Source organism: Toxorhynchites rutilus, chromosome 1, assembly GCF_029784135.1.
Source record: "Toxorhynchites rutilus septentrionalis strain SRP chromosome 1, ASM2978413v1, whole genome shotgun sequence".
NCBI classification, from domain to species: Eukaryota; Metazoa; Arthropoda; class Insecta; order Diptera; family Culicidae; genus Toxorhynchites; species Toxorhynchites rutilus.
In genome coordinates, this window is record NC_073744.1 from 27,930,910 (window position 1) to 27,953,464 (window position 22,555).

The 22,555-nt window shown below is 40.9% G+C and overlaps 4 protein-coding genes across 11 annotated transcripts in view; 2 read left to right on the forward strand and 2 right to left on the reverse strand.

Annotated features, from left to right (window-relative positions):
* Nucleotides 1-1,323, forward strand: LOC129766256 (NAD(P)H-hydrate epimerase). The gene is made up of 3 exons (XM_055766774.1): nt 1-141; nt 468-967; nt 1,027-1,323. Exons 1-3 carry the CDS (start codon nt 85-87, stop codon nt 1,253-1,255), a joined length of 786 nt encoding a protein of 261 aa, XP_055622749.1. The 5' UTR covers nt 1-84; the 3' UTR covers nt 1,256-1,323.
* LOC129766248 (saccharopine dehydrogenase-like oxidoreductase) overlaps nt 121-22,555 on the forward strand; it is a 39,442-nt gene continuing 17,007 nt past the window's right edge. The window contains exon 1 of the mRNA XM_055766771.1: nt 121-141. The gene's annotated coding sequence lies outside the window, so the exon portion shown is untranslated. The remainder of the gene's footprint in view (nt 142-22,555) is intronic.
* LOC129766193 (osmotic avoidance abnormal protein 3) overlaps nt 1,329-22,555 on the reverse strand; it is a 31,770-nt gene continuing 10,543 nt past the window's right edge. The window contains exons 1-6 of one of the 8 annotated variants that reach the window (XM_055766724.1): nt 19,723-19,835; nt 3,971-4,335; nt 3,628-3,777; nt 2,884-3,564; nt 1,794-2,820; nt 1,329-1,738 (exon numbers count right to left, since the gene is read on the reverse strand). In XM_055766724.1, coding sequence (XP_055622699.1) covers nt 1,446-1,738; nt 1,794-2,820; nt 2,884-3,564; nt 3,628-3,777; nt 3,971-4,042 — 2,223 coding nt within the window. In that variant the 5' untranslated portion in view covers nt 4,043-4,335; nt 19,723-19,835 and the 3' untranslated portion in view covers nt 1,329-1,445. The other 7 variants (XM_055766705.1, XM_055766728.1, XM_055766719.1 and 4 more) reach the window with 7 other exon arrangements.
* On the reverse strand, nt 20,068-21,811 carry LOC129766240 (saccharopine dehydrogenase-like oxidoreductase). The gene is made up of 4 exons (XM_055766759.1): nt 21,636-21,811; nt 20,757-21,575; nt 20,351-20,704; nt 20,068-20,291 (listed from the first exon to the last, which is right to left on the reverse strand). The coding sequence occupies exons 1-4, from the start codon at nt 21,794-21,796 to the stop codon at nt 20,171-20,173; spliced, it is 1,455 nt and encodes a 484-aa protein (XP_055622734.1). The 5' UTR covers nt 21,797-21,811; the 3' UTR covers nt 20,068-20,170.

Consider the following 22,555-nt stretch of genomic DNA (forward strand, 5'->3'; position numbering starts at 1 on the left):
AGCACCTTGATGTAACCCACCTATTTTTACAATATTGCACAGCATTGAGCAAAACAAACGAACAAAAAACAAACCGGTGAAATTATGTTATTTCGAAATTTCATATCCTTTAATAGAGTCTTTTTGAAACCAATATTCCGAGTAAGTAAGAGTAATTTACTATTTTCTCAACATAATTATGCTATTGTTGCATGACGCTGGTTTTTGTCGAAGACCACTTAATAGTTGCAAATTTATGTTATCAGTATCAGCCATGAAGATACAATTTATTTTCAGATCACTCCTTTTTATAAATCAAAATGAAATTTTCATGAAACATTTCATAATTACCATATGTTTTATAGACTTTTTTAAGTTAAACTGTGAATTGACTTCATTACGGTATGAACTATTTACCGTGTATATTTTAGCTCCAAATAAAACATTATTCGCCATCAAATCCCTCTTTATTGTTTGTAATCATACAGTCGCCTGTTAGAACCTTTGCCACCCTTGGCAGGATGAAATACTTGAACCAGCGAGAAGCTATCAGCGTCGATGAGGAACTTTTCAACGAATACAAATTTAGCGTTGACCAGCTGATGGAGCTGGCTGGCCTCAGCTGTGCTCACGCAATCGTCCATTGTTACGGTACCAGGGGCATCAAGAACAAGATACTGGTTTGCTGTGGTCCCGGCAATAACGGTGGCGACGGGCTTGTAGCTGCTCGCCATTTGGTGCTGATGAACTACCAACCACTTGTGTACTATCCAAAACGAACGGACAGGGAATTGTATGCTAACCTACAACATCAGTGCGAATCGATGGGAATCGAAGTGATCGATCAGTGCCCTTCGCGTGAACTGATCGATAAGGAGTACGGTCTAGTGGTAGATGCACTTTTTGGGTTTAGCTTCAAGCCTCCGGTGAGGGAATCGTTTACTCCCATCATGGATGTCCTAAGGCAGACTAAAGTCCCGATTGTTAGGTGAAATTATCTCCCTGTTTTAGAGTTGGTTGTCGTATTATTTCAAGTTGTCATTTCAGCATTGATATCCCGAGCGGTTGGCACGTGGAAGATGGTCCTCAAGGCGAAAATGCAATTAGGCCCGATTGTCTGATTTCACTGACCGCCCCTAAGATGTGCGCGAGGCATCTCACTAACTCAAAACACTATCTTGGTGGGCGTTTTGTGCCTCCGAAACTACAAGAAAAATACTCAATGGAACTTCCAGCATATGTTGGAAACAACCTATTTGTTGAGTTGACTAAGTGAATGGAATCATTAAGTGTTATCATTTCGGATCAAGAAATATACCTATTTTTAACATTTGAAACACACAACCCTTTGAAACATTGTATATTTATTGCGGAAAAATAATCTTTGTTCATTTAATAAATATCGAAATCTCTAAATCGAGTCAACTAACAAAATTGTACAAAGTTTATAAACTCTCGACGCGCTTTCATTTATTGAAATTTCCCCAGCTACTTCGATAGACTAGCTCGGCTGCTCGTCGTGGACGGAAGTAGGCCAGCGCCACGTCCTCAATCTTGGGGAATGGATTACTGTTGGTGCTTTTGCTGAGAAATTCCTTTGTGCGAGAATCGCCAGCAGATGAATTGGTCTCGAAGCTAGGTAGTTTAGCCAGGATCATCGTTGAACTGCGCTCCAAGCGTCCCGGCGCGGTTAAAGATGTCTGACTATCGCGACCGGTTTTAGATGGTGACGTGGGTTGTGGTGAAGGGGTGGCTTCCGCTGAAACATATTTTCCAATAGCAGGTAACAACGACGTTTGAAAACATCTACTTACCAGGCGGCAAGCGCACCCGCAGCAGAGTGTCATCCGGTAATTTCCATTTCTTCAAGTCATCATTCCACTCCGAGTCCGTTTCCAGGCACTCCAAATTCCAATACCGTCCGTCCTTTCTCAGCACTGGCAGTGCTTTCTGGAACACGGCTTCATAGAAGAGCACTTTCTTCTCGAGAAGTCTTACCGTGGCCAAATAGTCAGCACGTTCCGATTGAAACTCGCCCTGAATATCCGTTACCTCACGCTCTAAAGCTTTTATCCGTTTCCGCTGTTGTTTCATTTGTTCATAGCGTACCTTCAACTCATGTTGGATATCGGTATAGTGTCCCTGAAGCAGATTTCGATCTTCGCCGTGTTCCACTCGACTGATCGCTTGTGCCAACGCATTCAGACGCTTCTCCGAAGCCAACTTGTTCCGATATCGTTTTTCCTTGAGCTGTATGTCATTAGCTCTTTCACCGCCTATCAGCGCATTTTTAATTTGTTTGATCCGTTCATATATTTCCTGTTTATATACTGGGTCCACAGGCGTGGCCATTGCGCTCACCGGTTCCGACAACTTTTCGGCATTTCTTTTCGATATCAGCTCCTGCATTTGTCCTTCGTAGTATGATTTGATTTTCTCTATATCTTTAACTAGTTCCTGTTTTGCCGTTTTTTGCTGCTCGTATTCTTTGCGTAGATTAACAACCTCCGTTTCGTATTGATTTTTTAGGATTCGTTTTTCGTCCTTGTACGAAGATAACGATAACGCGCCGGTAGGGTCAACAGTTGAAATGTCCGCATTCGTTCGACCATTTTCAGCTACCACTTTTCCTTCACTTGAAAGTAACTGTTTCAGTCGTAGAATTTCCTGTTGATACTCGCGAAGCATTGTGTCCTTCGGATCCTCGTTAACCTTAGGTTTGTTGGCGATATTTTTCGCTCGACTAGCGTAACGCAAGGTGGATAGCGTTTCATCGTAATTCGAATCGGCCGGTGAGATACAGGCGATCATTAGAGTTTTTGTGTTCCCACCTAGTGAGTCCTGTGAACAATTGATGATTTACAATATTAATTCCCCTAAAGTGGTCAGGGATGATTGCCTTACCTGTAACAGTCTCGTCAATTTGGAATCCCTGTATGGAACATGCCGAGTCTTACCATCCACCAGCGCCGAGATCACATTCCCCAGAGCCGACAACGAAAGATTAATTTTGGTCGCCTCCTTCAATCGGTCCCCCGTCGCACCGGTTTTACTCTGCCTCTCTGAACCAGCCAGATCGACCAGATTCAACTTCCCTCGCTTTATCACAGCCTTTTTTCCCGCACTCGCCGCCATCTGTTCTAAACTTATGGTGAAAATGGAATGCGATCGGGAACTTTCGATATTCATTAGCGTCGCACCGACCATCCTATTCTTGGCCCCCATTTCCAGCAGCTCGATACACTCCTTCATCCCGTGCACGGTGTGCATCGATAGTCCCTGCACGGTCACACCGTCCCCCGGTACCTCCTTGATCGCCAGACTGCTGCCGTTCGCCGCCAGCAGATCCCGTATGGTTTCATTGTATATCTCCAGGTAACTCACCAGCACCAGATAGCGCACATCGCTGGCCAGCGCGATGGCTTCGAACACGTGCTCGAACGAGCGTGGAATGATACCGATGTTGTTGGCGTTGTTCGGATCCGCTGCGGACAAATTATAGGTGGTTCCCTGCATTGTGTGCGATTTACCGCATCCGGTCTGGCCGTACGCGAAAATGGTTGCGTTGTAGCCCTCGAGGACACTCTAGAAAGAAGATACGGGAAAAATACTACAGTTGGAGTCACAAAGGTGTAGTTCACCCTATACCTCCACCAGCGGATAACAGATGTCGCTGTAGATGTTCTCGGTGGTTGCTGCATACCCGTAAGCACTGTCGAATTTGAACGATTTCTGTGGTGCGTTCGCATCGTTGGGATTGTCCAGATTAACCGTGGAATTGTCGATTTGGGTGATGTTCTGGAAGAACGGAATGGTATACGGAAAATACACATATATGAGCTTCATTGAAAACTATGTAAATCAATCACCGATTGGATCATGTTTCAAGAGAAGCTAATGCAAGCTAAAGTATGTAGAAACTTTGAGATAGATATTTTAGTTTGTGCTAATTCTATTCGAAGTTCAAAATATTGATAGTTATTTCTCTCACCTTACACCCAGTCTGCTGTTCTCGCTTGTTCATTGGCCGACAGCGGACTACAACTTTCACGTTTTCCGCCATTCTCGGTGCGTTTAATATCTACTACTTCAACTAGTATTCACAAGCGCATTTCACCAGCAAAATTCGGCTTGAGTGTGAATTTGATGTGATAGGTGGATGACACTGCTTAGTGCATTTCCGCAAACACGAGATAGCGGGAAAAAAGCAGATCTACTAAGGTCCAAAAATAGGGATGTCGTCTTCATAAGATTGCCGTATAAATCCATTTGCAGTAATTTCGTTGGTTTTACCCCTTTTTATAGTTGTTTAGATTTTCCTTTGTGGTCGATCGCACGCTTATTCATCACGGAGACCTGTTGAGGAGAACACGGCAGGAGAACATAAATATGGTAATCAATGGTGCCATTCAATGCCAGTTATGTATGAAAGGTAATAACTATGTTAATCGGTACAAATAATAATTCATTTAGGCGTAACAATCTGATGACGAATGGAAGTTTGTAAGCGGCAATATCCTAGTCATCCGTAGATGTCGTATAATCTTAGCACTTCATTCAATAAAGCCCCTGCTTAAGTACCCGTAGGTGGCAGCTTGTCCCAGCATTCAAATATTATTTCATCGGCCGCTATATTATTGATGACAGAATAATCGATACACATATGCTCGGGTGGGTCGGTTGGAACAGCAATCCTCTCTCAACATGTATATATCTGCCTTTGCATGTTTACGCGATTCCGCAGCTGAGACAAGGTCAGCAGGGAACGGAAATGAACGATTTGTTTGAGCCACATTAATAATACAAAGGTTCCCGGGAATGTTATTTGTACGGGCACTAAATGTGTCTTTGACCGCAGAAGTGTTCAATTGATTGATGGCAGATAACATTCTTCTCGGTCAGAGGGCCATTAAACCAAACCGAAAAAGTGGAAAATAGTGTATCTATGTGTTTAAAGACCGGATTAGGATACATCTTCTTCTATATGTATAAAAATGGATTTCTGTCTGTCTGTCTGTCTGTCTGATTCTTATGGACTCGGAAACTACTGAACCGATCAACATGAAATTTGGTATGTAGGGGTTTTTGGGGCCGGGGAAGGTTTTCGTGACAGTTTGAGACCCCTCCCCCCTCTCTCCAAATTTGGCATGTGGAGTTTTAGGATACAATAAATGTTTTTACGGTGGTTAGACACTCCGCGCCCTTCTCTAGGGGGGAGCTTCCATACAAATGAAACACGAATTTCTACATAACTGGTGAACTAATCAAGCAAATGAAGCCAAATTTGTCATGCGAATATTTTATGGGACACGAAACGTTTCCATGGTGAACAGACAATCCTTACCTCTCTCTGTCTCTCTGAGGGGGGGGGATGGTTGGGGGTGAGATGTCATACAAATGAATTTCTGCATAATTCAAGAATTAATCAAGCAATCAAGCAAACTGGACCAAATTTGGCATGTACAGGTTTAAGGGGACAAGAAACATTTCTAATGTGGTTCAACACTCCTCCCACCTTTCTGAGGGGGGAGGGGGGCTGCCATACAAATGAAACACAAATTTCTGCATAACTCATGAACTAATCAAGCGAATGGAACCAAATTAGGCATATGGAGGTTTTGGGGTACAATAAATGTTTCTATAGTGGTTAGACACTCCACCCTCTTCTCTAAGGGGGGGCTGCCATACAAATGAAACACAAATTTCTACATAACTGGAGAACTAATCAAGCAAATGGAACCAAATGTTGCATGTGGTGCATTTTGCATAGGGTGCAATCAATATTTTTATGGTGGTTTGACACCGGTAGTGAGAAATTAGAGAGATTCCTGCCGTGAAACACGTGACCGACTGTTGTTTATCGGTCCTCCCCCAACAGCTCCCGCAGGTGAGAGTGGACACGATTCGGCCGACAGTGGTCTGGCTGACTCAATGTAGTTATGAAGAAACCAAATTATCTAAAATCTGACAGTGTCCATGTGCTATATGAAACGTCCCATACCAGAAAAACAAAAACAACAAAAAACGAATAGAAAGAATAAATATGAAAAACAAATTTAGTTCAGCGAATATGCTTAAAGTGTAGGAGAAGATAATGAAAATTGTGTGTTAAAAATTTAAAAAAAGTTGTATTTGGCCGAGTTTTTCAACTATCCACAACCATTAATGAAATGTACTGATGCGGTGACGGCAGACGCAGAATTCATTTATTTATCTATAATTAATTTAATAAGAATTTTCCTATCCATCTGTCTATATATAAAAATGGGTTGCTGTCTGATACTTATGAATACTTATGATAAGATCGACGGTGTATTTATATCGTCTACAAGAGCTACCTTGAGTTTAAACAGAATGAGGGTTTGTTGTCATTTTTTCAAAGAAAAGATGAAAAAGTTGTTAAAAAAACTTTTCTCCTGTGAAAGTGCCAATCTTCCGATGTATGGGTGACTTGTCGGAAATTATAAGAACTATCATATGTTTTTTGAGAATTTTAAGAAAATACGTTGTCGTAAAAAAATAATTTCATTTTTTTTCCAGTGTCATTTTTGAAAAACAAAAATTTGGTATTTTTTTATGAAAATTCAAACAATGTCCTACATTTTATCCTTTGACCAGAATTTTGTAGATATTATAGTTTCAGGTTATAAATTGTTGTAGAAAATTGAAAAAAAAAATTGGCTCTTTTCAGAAAGTAGTCTAATTATTTTTTGAATATTTCAAATATGCAAATCTCATTAGATACTTAGAAAGTATCATACAAATAGTATTATTCAAACGAAAATCCCATTCGTCTTCCTATGCTCGAAGCCGCCGGACGGTTTTATATCGTTATCGTCCATCGTTGAAGTGATACCGTTATTTTCGTGGCTGGTGAAGTGAGTGTTGGACACTAACGGGATTCCCTGTGAATTCATTGAAGCAGACACAACAAGCGAGAGGAAGAAACGCTGCACGCGAGCGCTGAGTGCTGGTGTGTTATCGCCGTAGCACCGTCTTCGACATCATCACCGCGTGGTGCGATACACGGGTTCAGCTGTACCGAACGATCAACACGCAGCACCGTTATAAATAATCCGCACTGGTGTGCATAATAAGTATACTCAAATTAATAGGTTAAGGTTATTAGGTTAAGGAATTATAAAAAAAAATTGCAAAAATTATAAGAAAGTGTACATCTGCCATTTTAAATGGCAGAAGGTGAAGAAAGCGTTGACATGGATATCGAATCCACTGTCTCCCCCTCCCCAGCTACGGGTGCTGGGAAGTCGCTTAAACGCGTTCCCCCCTCAGAAGATGTCTCTTTACAGGAAGAGTTAACTCACCTCAACAAGCCTCCCTCAAGAAAATTTGCAAACCTTTCCTCTTCACCCCCTCATTCTCCCGCTCCCGTTTCCGCTCAACTCCCGAACTTGCCTCCCAGCCCTACTGATCCCGCTCCCGCTCAACAATCGACCTCGACCTCCCCCTCAGTTGCTTCCTCTCCTCGTGTCAAGGTCTATCCAGAAGATTCACCTGGAGCTGGCCCATGGGTTGTTTTTTTCCGGCCCAAACCGAACGGAAAATCCATCAATGTCATTCAGGTTTCGAAAGATCTGGCAAGATATTATTCCTCCGTGGTCGAAATCTCTAAGGTTAGACCGAACAAACTGCGTGTTGTCGTGAGTGATCGGAAACACGCAAATGCAGTTGTGATCGACGAGAGATTCTCCCTAGAGTATCGTGTCTACGTGCCGTCCCATGACGTAGAAATCTCGGGGGTGATAACTGAAACGGGTCTGACGTGTGAAATGATAAAGGAAGGAGTTGGTAAATTTAAAAGACTCCCGTTGGTGGGCGTTAAAATTTTGGACAGCCGCCAACTAGGGAAAGTATCCCAAGAAAAGGGAAAAACTAAATTCACGCCGTCAGACTCGTTTCGAGTAACTTTTGCTGGTTCCGCTCTCCCTGACTACGTCATGGTGGGCAAATTAAGACTGCCTGTGCGACTCTTCGTGCCAAAGCCCATGACTTGCCAAAAATGCAAGTCAGTTGGTCACACTTCAGATTATTGTGCCAACAAGGAGCGCTGTGCCACTTGCGGAGAGCAACATGAGGGGAAATCCTGCAGTGCGACTGAGCATAAATGTCCATATTGCGGGGGATCCCCACACGAGCTCTCAGTTTGTGAAACTTACAAGAGTCGCTGGGAGAAACAGAAGCGCTCTTTGAAGGAACGCTCGAAACGCACTTTTGCGGTTATTTTAAAGGGCGCTTCTCCACTGGCCCAACAACAACAACCAATCATCACACAAAATGTCTTCGCCACGTTACCCGTTGACGAAATGGAAGCGGACACAGCTAACGGGGGCACACCGTTCATTTTCCAAGGGAATCCCCGGCGCAAAAATGTGACCACTCCCAAAGTTCAAGGACAAGCCCCTCCGGTTATACCTCCTGTTAGCATGCCTAAAAAATCGAGTGCAGCGGACAAGCAAAATCAGGTTCCTCCTGGCTTCCGTGGGAATAGTTCACCTTCGAACGACCCAGCACTCGAGGGGACATCAAAAACCCCAAATGTCCCTATTTTTCCGTCCAGCTCAACTCCCCAATCGGGATTTATAAAGTTGTCTGACCTTTTGGACCAAATCTTCAAGTGTTTTAATGTTTCCGACTCCATCAGAACCATTGTCATTTCAATGCTTCCAGTATTAAAGACAATTTTGCAACAATTGATGCAAACATGGCCCCTCCTTGCAATGATTATCTCTCTTGATGTCTAATTCAAATAGAGAGGTCGGAGATATCACTGTTTTACAGTGGAATTGTCGTAGTCTTATCCCTAAATTGGATACATTCAAATTTTTAATTCATAACTTCAATTGTGACGTTTTTGCTCTGTCCGAAACTTGGCTTTCTTCGCGAGATGATATCTCTTTCCACGATTTTAATATTATACGCTTGGACCGTGTTGACAGATACGGAGGGGTGCTATTGGGGATCAATAAGTGCCACTCATTTTTTAGAATTGACCTTCCACCTATTGGGGGGATCGAAGCTGTTGCTTGTCATGCAAACATCAGAGGCAAAGACCTTTGTATTGTCAGCTTGTATTGGCCTCCGAGAGCTGCGGTTAGCCGCAAGCAACTTGTTGACATGTGCTCACTCCTTCCTGAGCCACGATTGATCTTGGGAGACTTCAACTCTCACGGAACTGCCTGGGGGGAACAGTACGACGACAATCGTTCATCGTTGATATATGACCTTTGTAACAGCTTCAATATGACCGTTTTGAATACTGGGGAAACAACACGTGTTCCTAAACCTCCTGCTAACCCAAGTGCTCTTGACCTCTCGCTTTGCTCGAATTCACTATCGTTAGATTGCAAGTGGAATGTAATCCAGGACCCCAACGGTAGTGATCACTTGCCAATCAAAATTTCCATCACTATTGGTTCGAATTCTTCTGAATCTATAAACATGGCATATGACCTCACAAGACACATTGACTGGAAAAAATATGCGGACGCAATTGCTCTAGCCATCAATTCCAGAGATGGTTTGCCTCCATTGGAGGAGTATAACTTCCTTTCTCGTTTGATATATGACAGCGCGGTTCGCGCTCAAACGAAACCCATCCCAGGCTCCACTTTTCGTCAAAGGCCTCCCAATCCATGGTGGGATAGCCAATGTTCCAAGCTTTATCAGGATAAATCGAACGCATTTAAAGCTTTTCGGAAACATGGAACCATTGAGAATTTTCAAACGTATTTGGACCTTGAAAATCAATTTAAAAACTTGATCAAAGGGAAAAAACGTGCTTATTGGCGAAATTTCGTGGGAGGTTTGTCACGAGAAACGTCAATGAAAAAATTATGGAAAGTGGCTCGAAACATGAGAAATCGCTCTTCATTGAATGAAAGCGAAGAATATTCACATCGATGGATTTTTAATTTTGCACGGAAGGTTTGTCCCGATTCCGTTCCTGTGCAAAAAATTGTTCGAGATATACCACAAGATAAGTGCGATCTTGATTCCGAGTTTTCGATGGTAGAATTCTCTCTTGCTCTCCTTTCTTGTAACAATTCGGCTCCAGGAACGGATAGAATTAAGTTCAACTTGTTAAAAAACCTCCCTGATGTGGCGAAACATCGCTTGTTGAATTTATTCAATCGGTTTCTGGAGCATAATATTGTTCCAGATGATTGGAGACAAGTGCGAATTATAGCTATTCAAAAACCCGGAAAACCCGCATCCGACTTCAATTCGTACCGTCCAATAGCAATGCTGTCTTGTATACGGAAATTGTTGGAGAAAATGATCTTGTTTCGCCTTGATCGATGGGTTGAAACGAATGGCCTACTCTCAGATACACAATATGGGTTCCGCAGGGGCAAGGGGACGAATGATTGTCTTGCGTTGCTTTCTTCAGAAATTCAAATGGCTTACGCCGAAAAAAAAACAAATGGCTTCAGTATTCTTGGACATAAAGGGGGCCTTTGATTCTGTTTCAATAGAGGTTTTGTCAGACAAATTACACTCTCGGGGTCTGCCGCCTCTGTTGAATAATATGTTATATAACTTGCTTTGTGAGAAACAGTTGAACTTTTCTCACGGGGATTCGACAGTAAATCGGGTCTCCTACATGGACCTCCCCCAGGGCTCATGTTTAAGCCCCCTTTTGTACAACTTCTATGTAAGCGACATCGACAATTGTCTTACACAAAATTGCAGCCTAAGACAACTTGCAGATGACGGAGTGGTGTCTGTCGTAGGATCAAACGAATCCGACCTGCAAGGACCCTTACAAGATACTTTGAACAATTTTTCAACCTGGGCCATTGGGCTAGGGATCGAATTCTCCACGGAGAAAACAGAGATGGTGGTTTTTTCTAGGAAGCATAGACCAGCAAAACCAAAGCTTCAACTTTTGGGTAAACCGATCACTCATGCTATGTCATTCAAGTATCTTGGGGTCTGGTTCGACTCCAAATGTACTTGGGGGGCCCATATTAGGTATCTGAGTAAAAAATGCCAACAAAGAATAAACTTTCTCCGTACAATTACCGGCACCTGGTGGGGAGCCCATCCCGAAGATCTTATAATGTTGTATCGAACAACTATTCTCTCAGTGATGGAGTATGGCAGTTTCTGTTTTCAATCAGCTGCCAAAACACATCTCATTAAACTCGAGCGAATTCAGTATCTTTGTCTCCGTATTGCGTTGGGATGTATGCCCTCAACGCATACCATGAGTCTCGAGGTTTTGGCAGGCCTACTCCCACTAAAAGATCGCTTCAATTTATTATCGCTTCGGTTCCTCATCCGGTGTAAGGTTATGAACCCATTGGTGATCGGAAATTTTGAGCAGCTTATCGAGCTAAATTTTCATTCAGGATTCATGAGCTCATATCATGAATTCATCTCCATGCAGGTTGATCCTTCTTCGTATACTCCCAACCGTGTTTGTTTTCCTGACTACATCAATTCCTCTGTACATTTTGATCTGTTCATGAAGGAGAAAATCCATGGAATTCCAGATTATCATCGATCGGGGATCGTTCCTACGATCTTCAATGCAAAGTATGGGCGTGTCAATTGTGATAATATGTACTTTACTGATGGGTCCTCTATGAATGAGTCCACAGGATTTGGAGTGTTCAACGAAATTTTTAGCACCTCCCACAGTCTTCAGAATCCTTGCTCTGTGTATATTGCTGAATTGGCAGCAATACATTGGGCGCTGGACAGCGTCGCCTCACGACCTGTTGAACACTATTACATTGTAACGGATAGTCTTAGCTCTGTCGAAGCTATCCGTTCAGTGAGGCCGGAAAAGCACTCGCCGTACTTCCTTGAGAGAATACGAGAAAATTTGAGTGCTTTAACCAGACGCTGTTATGTCATTACCTTTGTCTGGGTCCCTTCACATTGCTCAATTCCGGGTAACGAGAGGGCTGACTCATTGGCAAAGGTAGGTGCAATTGAAGGCGATATTTATCAGCGTCAAATCGCCTTCAATGAATTTTATTCTTTAGTCCGTAAAAATACCATCGTTAACTGGCAACGTAAGTGGAACGAAGATGAATTGGGTCGGTGGCTTCACTCGATTATCCCTAAGGTTAGCCTCAAACCATGGTTCAAAAGTCTGGACTTAAGTCGGGACTTTATTCGCACCTTCTCTCGACTCATGTCCAATCACTGTTCGTTAGACGCGCTACTCTTTCGTTTTAATCTTGCCGATGGCAATATCTGTGCTTGTGGCCAAGGTTACCACGACATCGAACACGTTGTTTGGTCGTGCGAGGAGTATCTTGTTGCCAGATCGAATTTAGAAAACTCTCTTCGGGCTAGAGGAAGGCAGCCCAATGTACCGGTGAGAGATGTGTTGGCTCGGTTAGACCTTGATTACATGTCCCAAATATATGTCTTCCTAAAAGCTATCGATCTTCGTGTGTGATTGTCCTTATATCCTTATATTCTCCTTTTCCTTTTCCTTCGCGAGAAATCAAATCCCTTCTTACTAACAATAGAATAAGGTGAAATGTAAATACATGTTAGATATAAGATAGGCTTAAGAATTGAGTATGATGAATGTGAGTGCGAATGTGAGTGTGAACATTGTCAACATATCCTTATATCCCATCCTTTTCCTGAAACAAAATGTCACCCTTCTAAACTCGAGCAAGCCGCGAGTAATCGGTTCTCTACCTCATTAACATTAGAATTAATAAAAAATGTTTATGTATACTTGTAACTATACAGATAGGAGTTTGGCTCCTTTAAACTTATGTAACTGAGCCTGTAAAAATAAACGATTTAATAAAAAAAAAAAAAAAAATATGCAAATTTGTTTAAATGATCAATGTCCTCAATGACCCACAACGTTTCACTGTTATTTGAGATGGGTCGGATGGATTAAACGAAAATCAGAGATGTGATGTTTGTCGTTTTTGAGTTATAATTTTTCAAAGTTAACGGATGGTCCGAGAAAAAAATTTCCCTTTAGTCAAAAAATTGCTTTTTCATAAACTCATAGCTATTTAACTACTGGATCGAATCAGATAATCGATATATCAAATTGAAAAAATATCACAACTCGACGAAAAAATGGATTTTGTTTTCGTAATTACAGATTGTAATCGTTATTTATAGACAAAAATCACATCTTTGTTTTTTGGATATATTATTTGCAAAAACTTAGCTCTAAAAAAATTAAAAATATAGCGCCCTCTAGTCCAAATTAGAATAATCAATAATCAATAATCACGAAAAGAAAATTCTATTTTTTTTCAAAAGACTAGCTAATTGGCTTTAAAATAAATTTTCTAAAAAAGTCATTTTTGAAAAAAAAGGGGGAGGGGAAACGGACCACTCTAAAATGGAAATGGACCCACTGATGAAGAAATAAAATACTAATATTTTGCGCTAAAGAGAAAATTTACCACTTTTCACGAAAATCTGAGAAGCACTATATCGGTTTGGCATGGGATGGTTGTATATAAACATATGCCGTTAGACGCTTGCTAAAGTTCGGTCGGAGATCCTTCCAACGGGTCGTCGGTCGACTCGGATCGCGTCATCTTGGCGGCTTGGGCAGGCTCGATTTCTTGTCCTCGTTAAACTTCGCTCCCATTACATTGACCTCAGAATAAATTTCAAAAAAACGAAAACGAAAAAAAAAATTTACGCAGTGGATGCCAGATATAGCAACCCGAGCATGATGAGGCATCTGTGTGAAAAGCATTAGGGTGGTGATGAATATATATATATATTTTTTTAATCTGTATTATAATGACTTTCAACTCATTTGGCTGGTTCGTCACTTTTACTTCCATTTTTGGAAGAATGTCGGGAGTGAGAATTGAACTCGTGACCTTTAGCGTGAGAGGCATGAATGTTACCACTACGCCAGATCGCCTCCCCAAGGTGATGAATATGCTATTCAGAATTGTGCCAAACCCTCAGGAGGCGATTGGCAATTGAGGGTAAGAATGTTTGAAACAAACTTATGCTACGTTACACAAATCCTAAGTCATGCGAAGTCAATGGAATATTTTTTCAAGTGCATTTTGCTTGCGAAACAATTATCTTGCAACTTTTTTTCCCTTCACTCTATCTGTCGAATGTTTCTAAGATCGAAGAAGTGTGTGATTAAAAATACGTTGTTTAGTGAAAAACTGTCTGAATATGAGTAAAAATACGTAAGTTTCCAACGTTTCCCCTCGGATGCATTCTTAAAAATGCACTGGGTCGGTTTTCGTGGAGACGACAAACTTATTCCGAACAAGGGTTCCCGTGTACGTGGAATAAGTGCAATGGTTGAATTATTATAAACTAATAGTATTGCAAAATTTTCATTTACTTTTAAAGATTTTCGGAATGTCATGTCACATGTCACTCAGATTTTACGATGTTGTCTGGATTAGGATCTTCCCGAATGAAATCCGTGTAGTTACGAATATAGCGGCAAAGGAATCTGCGCTATGTGTTGGTGATGGACGTAGTCATCTTACTCGACAATCGGCCTAATTGTTGAAAAGGCGTTTCGAAGTTTCACCAGGTTCCCTTCTCGGTTGAACTGGAACAACGTATTTCTATGAAAATTATCCTGCGACAACATCACAGAATCTGAGTGTGAAATCCCGAAAATTGTTAAAAACCATGCGGAAATCTACCAGTTGGTCCGGGGAAAGATCAAAACACCAAAATTTTGTGCCAAATATCAAAGGTAGTTTTTCTGTTTGTATGATACAATCCTGATTGATACATTCAGAATATTTTAATTACAGATTGCACGAAATGTAGCGACAGAAAGCTCAGTACTGGAAATCGAAATCCAATCAGCTGAGCAAGCACAGCGCTTCAGTGAAGTGTTCAATGAAGGCCAAATTCAGGTGGCACGATAGCCGAAGTAAGGTAATTTTAGTATTATTCATTGAACCTGATTTTTTTGCCTTTTGTATGAACTCGAATAGAATATGTAATTTGTATTTTTGTTTTCATGAAAGAAAAATATTCTTAAAACGTCTGAAAACACATAAAAAATTACAAATTTTGTCGGGAAGTAAAATTGTATTATATTTAGTTTAAATTATCTCAATAATACTGAAATATCAGCTCCTGCCAAAATATCAGCTAGATCTTTCTGATTCCGAACGCTAGTATTAATTTATGCAAAAAGATAGTTCGTTCATTTTTATGAATTTTGATTTATTTTACCTATGATAACAATACTTTATCTATGTAGTGGATAATTGTATTTTTCCCCTCCTGATTATTGGATCTCTTTTGACATCCGACATCCGAGTCTATCCGCATGACCCAGCACAAATATATAAAAAAAAGGTAAACAGAAGAAATCCCACACGGGAGCATCGAATCGATCGAATCAGATTCAATCATATAGGAGATAACGGTATCAATCAAAATTACAATTAAAAATTACCGAGACACAACCACATAGCTTACATAGGGTTATGTTAGACTATTTATTACATATTGATTGGGATTGAAAAATTTCATCAGTAACTCTTTGATAATAATTTGGGGTCCTAAAAGAATAGCTTAGCTTAGAATAGCTGCTTCGGTTTGCGATGCAGTTCCACTTCTCGTCAGGAACTGCACACCTAGCGATATGCACAAATGTATGCGATTCTCGCATGCGACCCTCGATTGAGTACAGTAATCATTCGACAACTAAACCTGATTTAAATAGACTGCTGTTGTACTGGCTTTAGCCCAGTTGAAAACCAGAATTTCGTAAACAATTGACGCCATATTCAATTTGAAGATTTACTGTAAGGGGCATTCGAATGTAACTTGGGATGTTATAAAAATTGACATTATTATATGTCCCTAAATTATATAACATATCTGTTGTCGCACTCAATGCAAAACTACCATAGGAAACCATTTGTTTATTTAATTTCACGATCAACGTGAATCAGTTAAAAAGCGAATGTCGATAACTGGTCTTCCTTTCTGGTTCAGTTACCGAATGATTACCGTAAAAGAGCTATCACAGCTTGCTATATCGTTCATAATGATTATGTTTAGAAACATAGAAGCTTGAAAAGGAACATTTGGAATACTTAAACTAGAGGCGAATGAACTCTCCGATTTTGTTGTAGCTTCCAGCAACAACAATAATAACATAAACTAAACTCTCGGCCTTCAAAAACATGTGATATGTGTGAGGCACACCAGCAGAAAACATACGCATATTTTATTGCACAAGCCAGTATTCGTTTCGAATGAGCAACTGAGAAAATAATTTCTAGTCTATGTAGATAAAAATGGAAGGCTTCTTCATTTTTTTGTATTCGTCTCTTCCCGTAGATCAATATAGTGGAGAGAAAAATCGTGAAATTTCCGGAAAACTCTGAAGGAAGGTAAAAAAATTGGGAAAATTCCCATATGTTCGAAAATTACATCATGATAAGCGTCGTTAGTCCATTCGGTGTTTGCGCTATCGAAATTGATCTTTGTTCAAAAGTGGAAATGGATTTTCAGGCAAAATAACGTACTCCTATATCTTCTATATATATAAATATAAATGGAAGGCCAAATGTGATGCGTAAAACTCGAGGAAGGAATGATCCGATTTGAGACGTATATTTTGTTGTATTCGTCTCTGCCCGTAGACCAATGTTATGGTGAAAAAAAGTTTAGAAATTCTTGAAAAGCTTTGAGAGAAAGTTTGAAAAAAAAATCTCATTAGTTCCACTATGACATTGTTGTTAGTCCAATTGGATTTCGCGTTTGCGGAATTGAGCTTCGTGTTCGTGTGAAGTTGGAAAATAAAAATTATGAATGAAAATTTACTTTTCTGTATCAAACGTTCAACGGAGAAGCATGTTATTTGCAAGTGAACCAAAAATCTTCAGCGAAAATCATGTCTGAAAATAAATTTATATTTTAGTGGTGAGTTTTGGTAGCAGTTATGGGAAATTTATAGTTAATGGAATTTGTACAGATCAATCAATGGGGAGTTCTGCGATTGAACCCACGAACGTTCACTCGGTAAGAAAACGTGAATGTTCGGAAGAGTTCATATAAAAAAAAATCTGGGCGGGACGAAGTTCCCCGGGTCAGCTTCTTCTTCTTCTTCTTCTTATATGGCACTAACGTTCCTAGAGGAACTCCGCCGTCTCAACGTAGTATTACTTGCGTCATTTTCATTAGTACTTAGTTGAGATTTCTATGCCAAATAACACGCCTTGAATGCATTCTGAGTGGCAAGCTCTAGAATACGCGTGACCACAGTGCAAGTCAGAGGAAATTTCTTTGAAGAAAAATTTCCCCGACCAGAACGGGAATCGAACCCGAACCCCCGGCATGTTAGGTTTGACGCTAACCATTCGACCACGGGAGCCACGTCAGCTAGTAAATAAATAGCTAGCCCCGGGTCAGCTAGTAAATAAATAAAAGCACGTGAAATTTATATATTTTACATATTTCTTGGGCGATCCATGCGGTGAAAACACTCCGAACATGATGCCTTCTGCCTTTTTACGAACACAGGAGATTTTCTGGCGGTTTCAGAATCATCAAACATCAAGTGCAATAGTACCGAAGTACAAGCCACGGGTATGAAACGTAAGAATTACTTCTGCAACCCTAATTATCTGAGCTTGACTGGATTTCTGCACCACATAGTTCAGCATGGATTTGAAAGTAGATGTCAATCAAATATTCTGACAATGTTTCGGTTTTTGGACATGCATTTCCTAATCAGATCTACCTGTAAAGTTTCATTGTTAATTCAAACTTCTGTTTCAACAACATATGCAGCGTTGGCCTCATAATCCTTAAGTTCTTTTGTGAAAACCGGGTATTTCTGGGGCAATTCGTCGGTAAAATGACACTTTCTTTTAGACATTACAAAAAATTAACTTAGAATATCGAGACAAAGCACAAAAACATCACCGTGGCCAGTGAAATAAAATCTCTAAATGAAAACAGATGAAAGATCTTGTGGAAGATCCAACTGCTACTCTTTCTATGCTCACAAAACTTTGGTCTTCAATAAAAAAAATTACTCAAAAACATAATACACTGAAAATAATTCTGATTCTGCAACATTGAATTTCTCTTGAAAATCAGGACAAAGGCTAGACTGTGAAAAACAAAACAGGACGCCCCACAGATGGTGACCCTAACCAGAACGCGTTTTCAGATTTTCGTTGAAATTATGCTTGATTTTTTTAAAAATTCCTCAATTATTCGATAGTTAGTTTCATAAAATAAAATATTTTCTTCAGAGTAATGAATTGTTATGAAGTGTTCAAATCGATTGATACGAAAATCTATATATGCTAGCTCTTGTCCGTTCAATAGGGGTTCAATTTGTATCTAGCCCACGTGGCAATGAGCGTTTGAAATTGAACAGTTTTCGCGATGCGATCGATTTTCGTTTTCCAACTTGTACCTCCGAGAGACGTCCTACGTCAAAAAAAAAGAATAGTAAATATAAGAATTTCTATTGTAATTTCTAACGATTTCACCCAATTGATTACCTGGCGTGGGCAATGACGCTATGAAAAAAACAACATTACAAAAGTAATCATTTTTCATGTTTAAATTCCTAATAAACACGCAAATAATCAACTGTTTGAACAAACAAAGTCAACAGAAAAAACCAACTACCACGGGTATCCGATAATATAGGCCACGGTCATATCCAGCGCTATTTTCCATTTGTCACCGTATTCCAAACTGACCACACCATGCAAAAGCATTTAGTTGAATCATGTCGAACTAGCGTGGGTTTTCCCGCCCCATCGGAAGCAAACAACCAAACCTTCCGCGATGTGTGTGTGACCCTTTCAAGTCAATGGTCACGCGAGATCAAAAGCCATCAACCGAGTTCATTCGGGTGCAGGTTCGAGGTGCAAGTACCACCGAAGGGCGGTAATGGTCGTCGTGGCGTGTCGAATTCACCTTTTCCAACTGCCCATTTCACTCACGAAAATTCACTGAACTTGACTGGTGATTTTAAGGAATTGACTCGTTTTGTATTCAACGAAACTATTAGCTTCTAGCGACGTCACTTCCGTACATATTTCATACGTTGCATAGCTGTAGGCGATTAGCGAGAGCAATTCACTTCACATAAATGTATCCAAACAATCACTTTACTGGCCGACGGTCAATTATTCCAGTTCAATTGATGGCGCACGCTGTCTGCATGCCAACATAGTGTCCGTTTTCCACCACACAGACACGCCTGTACGCTCGTTTACCAACCCCTGACTCCGAACGGGACAATTGCGCCCATCAATTCAACATGAACGGATAGGTGGAGCGACACTGCATTCGATGGTAATTTTATCATTATCTCGGTACTTGTATCTCGGTAAGTGGATGGCCATATGATGTATCATATTTTTGTTGTGACTCGCCATAACCAAGCAACAGCTACTGCTGCTGACCACAAATTATTCCGTTTTACAACAAGTCTAGCAATCGAAAACCGAAAAAAATGGAATTCCGTAATTCCCTGCCAAAAGTTTGTTTACCATATCGCTTTCATTGGGCCTATGTTTACGATGGTAGCTGCTACACAAAAATCCAAAGAAGGCATTCAATACAACTGCAATAAAGTGTACATTTTCTAGAATAGCTTCAATAACTCAATAATAAGGCACTTGATAAACAATGCTTAAGCCACATCGAATTCAACAACATTCACGATATCCTATAACCAATAAACGAAATTTCACATCCAATATTTGTAAATCACTTCTATCAATGTGGCACCTTTACGCCGGAACCGTTCGATATCGCGTCTCACGTGGGTTTGAACTGAACGGAACAGCGTGCCGATGTTAAAAGCAACTTTCAACAAGCGTGAATGGGACACATCCATGGATAGCGGATGCTTGTGAAGATTCTTCTATACATAGTTTTGAAACACGTATATGTGTCTGTTACCTCATTCCTAGGAACACCGAACCTTCTTTGCGCAAGCGTTCCTTTTTTGATTATCCACTCTCACAAAAAGTCGAATCTATGAAAAAAAAATAATGTTCGATGTGGAGTGGGTGTATGTATTTGATTGCGTTTTCTTTCTAATGATATCCAGGTGCCACTAATTAGGCTGCGTTTTGTGGTAAACAAACAATCATGATCAGTTTATCGAACAAGTTTAAAGTATAACAAAAACCAATACACAGAGAAACATTAGTTAGAATGAATATTAACGTTATCACTCGTTACTTCGCTCAATCTTTGATTTTGACAGCACCTCGAATGTAAATCCATTATCACAAAGCTCGGCAATCAGATTAGTTTTGGCGAATGCTGCACCCGGCGTCAGATAACCGCCGCTGGAATATTCAATAGGATTAGACGTATGCTTAGAACGTAACGATGAAATGAACCATACTTTCCTGGCAATTTGGCTGTCTCCTTCAGAATAGTTCTTGCCGATAGCAGCAGAGCTACGCAGGTGGCACCATATCCAGGGTTTGTTCCGGTTACTTTGGTTCGTACGATCTTGTTGGGAGGGTACACATATTTATCAAAGGGATCCGATAGGTTCTCTTCCCAGCCACGTCCCTCAAAGTACATCGAAAAATGAGTATTGTTCATCGCTTCATCTGATGGACCTTGGTGGGAAACTAAACCCAACGAAAACACTCGTGGATACTTGAGGAGCAATTGTTGACCGAAGGTGGTCTTTACCAGTAGCCAGAATACGATCGCAACAAAGGAAACCACCAGCGCCTCCGCCACACCTCTACAAAAAACAATTGAGTATATTTAGTTTGTGAGATAACTTATTTACCCACCCGAATGAAATGTAAGTCCTCATCTGCACTGGTCTTTTTCTCTCCGTCTCGTACAAAAACCGTTGCGTTCTCAGAACACACGATCGATCTGGGCCGACTAACGGGAGCGACCACTTGTTTCCACTCGACTTATGGATCGCCGGTCGTTCCTTCAGCCTAGGAAACAGCTCGGGCAACTTAACTTTGAACAGCTCCCGTCTGATCTGGCCAACCTCCTTCATGTTTGCGATCATATGAACAGCCGATGCCCACGTTCCATAGTGAATCGCCCCCAACAGTGACTTTCGCTTCATCCTGGTGCACACATAGCATTCAACCGAGTTGACAACACCCCCATCGAATTCTCTCTCCACAAACAGTGTCCCCATATCCGCTGGAATACTTTCGAATCCACAGGCCGATACCAGATAGATCCCCTTCTGCTTCGCCGCCTCGTGATACTTCAGCTGCATCCCTTCCAAAAACTGCTGCTCCCCACTCACGTCCACATGATGCGTTCCAGCTTCCAGGCATGCCTTGATCATCTGCTCCCCAAACAGTCGATACGGTCCGCAGCAGTTCACCACAATCTTGCATTGCTGGGCCATCCGAACCAGTGACTGCTGGTCATCCACGTCGGCCAGCACAATCGGGATGTGGGATAAATCTGTGCCAGATTTACGACCCATTTCCACCAGGACGGCCTCCAATTTGGACTTAGTACGACCGGCAATGGCCCAGCTCGTGTTGGCGAGGAGTTTCACTCCCTCATAAACCGTGTACTTGCCGGTGAATCCGGACGCCCCAAAGATGATGACGTCCAATTTGCGCATAAGTGACCTGAAGCAAAATTATGATACTCCTAGCGATTTTCAATAAATTTTTACACTCTATACTTACATTGTAAGCTGATTTTCTACTTGTTGCAATGAGTACTCAGCAAAAAAATAGAAAACAACGGGAAAAAGTAAATTAACACGTACTTGACTGCTGAAAGGAGCGAGTGCGCGATCACGATGACTGCTGCTTTCTATATGGCATGGGAATTTGTTTTGATCCATCGTCCACGGATTGTGCAATGTTTAAACATAACGTGATGATACGGGGCGCTACCAACACGTTTGCAGTCATAGCCGAAAGCATCGCACCGAGATTGATGAAATAATTTGTTATACCACATTTCTTATCTAATTTTGTTCAAAAAAGGAATGAATTCTAATCGATACAGACTGTGAAAATTTCGAAGATTTTTTTTTTAGATTTTATCAGAATAGGCAAAAATTGAACGCCATTCGTACGAGACTTCAGGAATTGTAGACATGCGGATTTAAAAATCTATTACTAACCCATTACCGTACGCTGTAATCGCACAAAAAAGAATGATACAACCAGTGCTAGGATTCGTTTATTCGTCGAATCTGATCTAGAATAAGAATCTGATTTAGAATGAAACGTTATTATAAGAATATCTTCTGTTTTCATTAAATATCTTTGAACTTTGCACTTGATACGTGCCATCAACTTCTGCACAAGCTGCTGATCAACCTCATCTGCTGCATTTTCCAGTGTCTGTCCATTGAAGTAGCATTTTTGACCATTTTCACACTATTCTTCAGTTCAGCTTCGTATACTTCCATACATTGGGATTGTGCGAAATTCCTCAAAATTTGAGGTGGGGTGTTCATGATCCAGGCTTCTAAGACGATTGCCAAGAAGCCTGCGGCGACTACAAAAAAAAAGAAGCCAGAACTTCGGATACCCAAACTTTCAAGCCGAGATATCGAATACAAGATGAAAGTTCCACAAAGAACAGTGCGGTG